Below are 5,810 nucleotides of genomic sequence, written 5' to 3' on the forward strand. Positions count from 1 at the left end.
GCCAGAGCCACCACCACCAGAGAAAATGGAGGCAGCCCTGGCGCCAGGCAGGCAGAAGTCGGGCAGGCATCCATCCCCTAAGCACAGCCAGGCCAGGGGTCACTCACGAGGTTGTGCCAGGCCAGGCGGCTCCCTCTCTGACTCTGCGTTGTCCCCGACCTCAGCCGATGCCGCCTCAGGCTGCTCGCTCCGTACCGCGGTGCGGCTCAGTGGGCTACTCGCTCCGTCCCACGGCGTGGCTCGGAGGGCTGCTCGTTCCATCCTGTGGCACGGCTTGTCGGGCTGCTCACTCTGTCCTGTTTTGTTTACATTCTAATTTTCTTCTTAACTGTTCCTCTTTAACAGTGTTTCCTCAAGAAATTAAACTTTGTGCTCATGAAAGTACCATCATCGTGGGTACCACTATGTTAATGTTGCTAGGTTCTTAACTGCTGAAAGTCTTTTGTACATGAAAAATAATAGTTATTAGTACCTTTTGTACCATTTATACATTTTGAGAGCAATTAATATTTTTTGAATTATTAAACAATTACCCTGACAGCTAAAATGTGTACATTTCAAAAAAAAATGATGGAGCAGCAATTAAACATCCATAGCCAAAATAAATAATCAACCTTGACACAAAACCTCACACCTTATAAAATAGTTTACTCAAAATGGATCACAGATTCACCTGTAAGGTGTAAAATTATAAAATTTTTAGAAAAAAAAAAACTTTAAAACTTAAAATTAGGCAAAGAATTCTTAGACATGACACCAGAACTTAATTACTAAAAGAATAAAATTGATGATTGACTTTATTAAAATTAAAAATTTTTCTCTGCAAAAGACCCTGTCAAGAGTATTAAAGACAAATTACAAACTGGGAAAAGATATTTGCAAACCGCATACCTAGAATATATAAAAGTACTCTTAAAATTCAACAGTAAAAAAACATTAGAAAATGTACAAAATACATAAACAGAGTTTTTACCAAAGAGAATATATAGGTAGCAAAAGACACATAAAATGATGTTCAAAATCATTAGCCATTAGGGAAATACAAATTAAACCCACAATGGAATATCACTATACATCTACTAAGGTGATTATAATTAAAAATAATAATGATGTTGTAGAATATACTATAAAGCATATGTAATTCACAGGGCCCGATTATCCAAAGCCTTGCAGTTTCAAATATTGACCTTGTGGAGGACTGGAAATTTTCCTCAGGCTATAAAGTCTCTGTTGCAAGATAAGAATTGTGGCACAGAAAGATTGCCGGCTCAAAGACAGATTAGTTACTGATTGATATCTAAGTTGTTGGAAAACTGCTAGAGGGAGAAGGAATGTTTGCTAAGACCAAGCTTTTGTTGATAGCTTTACTGAAATGTCATTTGGCTTGTTTCACTGAAAGTTGCCAACCTATATTGTTAAACTATAACCCCACCTATGTTCTCTTCCTGTAACTTACTGGTCTGGAAAATAAATGCAGGAAGAGAACCCCAATTTGGTGTTAATTTCCCAAGGAAGGGTTGCCTCTTGCTGGAGCATTTCTAGGGAAGTTAACCACTTCTGGGCTTCTCACTGCTCAGAAGAGATGGGCTTTGAGTAATCCTTTGTGTCTCTGTCACCCAGGGGAAGTGGGGTGACAAATCCATGGGGGGCAAAGCAACACAAAGCAACATAATGTTAAATTCTGATAAGTATGCAAAGAAAGTGGATCTCTCATACATTGCTGATAGGGATGTAAAATGGTACAACCACTTTGGAAAACAGTCTGGTAGTTTTTTTATAAAACCATATACATTTATTATATGACCTAACAATTCCACTTTTGACATTTGTCCTCAAGAAATTAAAACTTACATTCACGAAAAGGCCTGTGCATGAGTGTTCATAGCAGCTTCACTGATAATAACCAAAAACTGGTGAAAAAAAATCTTCAATAGGTAAATGGTTAAACAAACTGTATTACATCCATACAGTGGAATACTACTCAGTAATACAAAGAAATGAACTAGTTACATATGCAGCAATTTGAATGTCTCTCAAAGGTACTAAAAAACATCAATCTCAAAAGGTTACATATTCCATTTCTATAACATTCTTGAAATGACAAAATAAAGTATCTGGAAAATGACAAACTTTTAGAGAAGTAAAACAGATAAGTGACTGCAAGGAGATAGTGAAAGTAGTGGTGGAGATGACTATAAAAATGGTTAGCATAAGAGAGTTCCTTTGTGGTGATGGAACATTTCTGTATTGTAGTTATGTGAATTGATACATGCAATAAAAATTGTGAAGAACTACACACACACACACACACACACACACAAGTGCATGTAAAAACTCGTAAAGTATGAATAAGTTCTGTAGTCTAGTAATAGGATTTCACCAATGTCGATTTACTTGTTTTGGGATTATGCTACAATTAGATGGGATGTAAGCATTAGAGGAAGCTAGGTGGAAGATAAACAGGACTCTCTTCACTATTTTTTAAACCTCCTGTGAGCCTAATTCTTTCAAAACAAATGCTTAAAATGCGTACAAGCTTAACAGATTAAATTTCCTAAACATTTAAATACTGATATATGGGCATACCTCGTAGGTACTGTGGAATCAGTTCCAGATCACTGCAGTAAAGCAAATACTGCAATAAAGTGTCACATTAATTTGGGGGGTTCCCAGTGCATGTAAAAGTTATGTTTACACTGTACTGTATTTTAGTAAGTGTGCAATAGCATTATGTCTCAAAAAACAGTGTACACACTTTAATTAAAAAAATATCTTATTGACAAAAATTGCTAATAATAATGTGAGCCTTCAGTGATTCATAATCTTTTTGCTGGTTAGGGGTCTTGCGTTGATGTTTATGGATGCTGACCAATCATGGTGATGGTTGCTGATGGCTGAGTTGGCTGTGGCAATTTCTTAAAATATGACAACAATGAAGTTTACCACATCAATTGGCTCTTTCTTTCATGAAAGATTTCTCTGTAGTATGTGATGCTGTTTGATAGCATTTTACCAACAGTAAATTCTGGACTCATTTTCAAAAGTAAAAGAAAAAAATATTTTTATGAAAGAATTTTGAACGCTCAGAATTGGATTGAATCCTCTCAAACCTAGTTACAGCTTTATTAACTATGTTTATGTAATATTCTAAATTATTTGTTAACACTTCAAAAATATTCACAGCATCTTCATCAGGAGTAGAATCCATCCAAGAAGCCACTTTATCTGATCACCTATAAGAAGCAATTTCTCATCCATTAAAGTTTTATCATGAGATTGCAGCAATTCAATCACAAATTCAGACCCCACTTCTAAGTTTAGTTTTCTTGCTATTTCTATCACACTGTCATTAATTCCTCCACTGAAACCCTCAAAGTTATCCATGATCATTGGAATTAACTTCCTCCAAACTCCTGTTAATGCTGATATTTTTACCTTCTCCCATAAATCATAAATGTTCTTAATGGCATCTAGAATGGTGAATTATATCCAGAAGATTTTCAATTTACTTTGCCCAGATCCATCAGAGGAATAACTATCCATAGCAGCTATTCCTTCAAGTAAGTTATTTCTTAAATAATAAAACTTAAAAGTCAGAATCACTCCTTGATCCACGGGCTGTAGAATGGATTTACGTTAGCAGGCATAGAAATGTCATTGATCTCTTTGTGCATCTCCATCAGAGCTCTTGCTTAAGCAGTTGCTGCAGCTTCTACATCAGCACTAGCTGCTTCACCTTGCACTTTGATGTTATGGAGACAGTTTCATTCCTTAAACCTCATGAACCAACCTCTGCTAGCTTCAAAATTTTCTTCTGCAGCTTCTTCACCTCTTTCAGCATTTATAGAATTAAAAAGAATTGCTTTGGATTAGGCTTTGGCTTAAAGCAATGTTGTGGCTGATTTGATATTTTATTCAGACCACTAAAACTCTACTCATATGGGCACTAAGACTGTTTCACTTTCTTATCATTTGTGTGTTCATTGGAATAGTACTTTTAATTTCCTTCAAGAAATTTTTCTTTGCATTCACAACTTGGCCAACTGTCTGGAGCAGGAGGCCTAGCTTTCAGCCTATCTTAGCTTTTGACAAGCCTTCTTCACTAAGCTTAATCATTTTAAAGTGAAAGGTATGCAACTTTTCCTTTTACTAGAACACTTAGAGGACATCGTGGGTTTATTAATTGGACTGATTTTAATATTGCTGCTTCTCAGAGAATAGAGAGGCCCAAGGAGAGAAATATGGAGGAACTACCTGTTGGTGGAGCAGTCAGAACACACACATTTATCAATTAAGTTTTCCATCTTATATGGGCAATCTTGGTAGCCTTCAAAACAATTACAATAGTAACATCAAAGATTATTGATCACAAGTCACCATAGCAGGTATAATAACAATGAAAACATTTTAAATATTATAAAAATGACCAATGTGACACAGAGACACTAAGTAAGCACATGCTGCTAAAAAAAATAAAAAATAAAAAATGGTGCCAATAGACTTGCTTGATGGAGAGTTGTCACAAACCTTCAATTTGTGAAAAATGCAATATCTGTGAAATGCAATAAAATGAAATGCAATGAAATTATGTATGCCTGTAAATGTTTAATCAAATTCTTACATTTGTCAAGTTCTCAAAATAATATATTGAATTATTTAAAATGCTTTAAGCACTATATAAATTGGAACTTACAGTGTCTGCTTAGCATGTAGTAACCTGAAAAAAGTGCTGTGACCACTCTGACATCTAGAAAAAGCCAGATAATCTATGAAATCATAACTTTTCTTGAGTCTCTGAAATAATTAACGTTGAAGGGCAGTCAAAGGGCCCAGAATCTAAGGAAAGGCAGTTACTTGCAGTAGAAGACAGGACACATCATTGGGTTGCCTAGGGCAGAGACAGGAGGGAAATAAAGTGGGCATTCAAATGGGTAAAAAGAATTTGGCCAAATTTGCACCAAATTGTTGATTTCTGAGTAGAGGATAGCATGAGAGTATAGATTTTCTAAAAGCTAGAAACAAAAAGGGAATTTGCATCCATTCACATGCTCTTCACACAACTCACCATGTGTTCCACAGTGCTGGCCTTCCTTCCAGAGCAAATCTGGAAGAGGAAAACCCGACACTGTGAAACAACAGAAAGTCCCACCTGAATCTTTCTTCTCAAAAAACCAAAAGACTAAGATGTTAAGGGAAAAACAGTAAACTCTTTCTCAGTGATATTATAGGTAAAGACCCATTGTAAGAAGTTGGGAACTAAAAGAAATTTCTTAGAGTCAGGTAGGAAAGCCTCCCAGGCTCAGGTCATTTGAGATTTTTTACCAATTGAGGCAGAACATCATCACTGAGAAAGCTACAGCCTCAAAAATCAGGGATACAAAGCCTGCCTAAGACTAAGGCTAAACAAGAACAACAGAAAGCACAAAAGTATAACCATCTATCCCTACCCCAACTCCTCTCGGATTTACTTCAAGGTTAACAAGCATGAAGTAATAAGAAAAAAACTGTCTACTACTTGGACAATGACAAGAACATGAAGAGAGAACCTCTGAGACATTCAGCACTTAGGGAAATCCTAAGTGTGAGAGTGGAGCAAGGCAAGAACACTGAGAAAAACTCTCTCATAATTCAGTTCCCCACCCTCAAGCACAGGTAACAGTAGAAAACCAACTTGAACCTGACAGTGTAACAAAACAAACAAAACAACCATAACAAGAAAACACAAACTTCACTACAAACCAGATTTATTCAAAACTTAGCTAAAGATCTAGGGAAAGAAGATGGTTGCCCATTTCCAGGCATCAATAATA

The 5,810-nt window shown here is 36.2% G+C and overlaps 1 protein-coding gene across 1 annotated transcript in view; it reads right to left on the reverse strand.

Moving 5' to 3' along the window:
* LOC103593883 overlaps positions 1-5,068 on the reverse strand; it is an 18,542-nt gene extending 13,474 nt beyond the window's left edge. Inside the window, 3 exon segments of the mRNA XM_008576976.1 lie at positions 108-296; positions 3,234-3,470; positions 4,957-5,068. Coding sequence (XP_008575198.1) covers positions 108-296; positions 3,234-3,470; positions 4,957-5,068 — 538 coding nt within the window.
* Between the last annotated feature and the right edge of the window lie 742 nt (positions 5,069-5,810).

Source organism: Galeopterus variegatus, unplaced genomic scaffold (genome assembly GCF_000696425.1).
Source record: "Galeopterus variegatus unplaced genomic scaffold, G_variegatus-3.0.2 Scaffold1436, whole genome shotgun sequence".
NCBI lineage: Eukaryota > Metazoa > Chordata > Mammalia > Dermoptera > Cynocephalidae > Galeopterus > Galeopterus variegatus.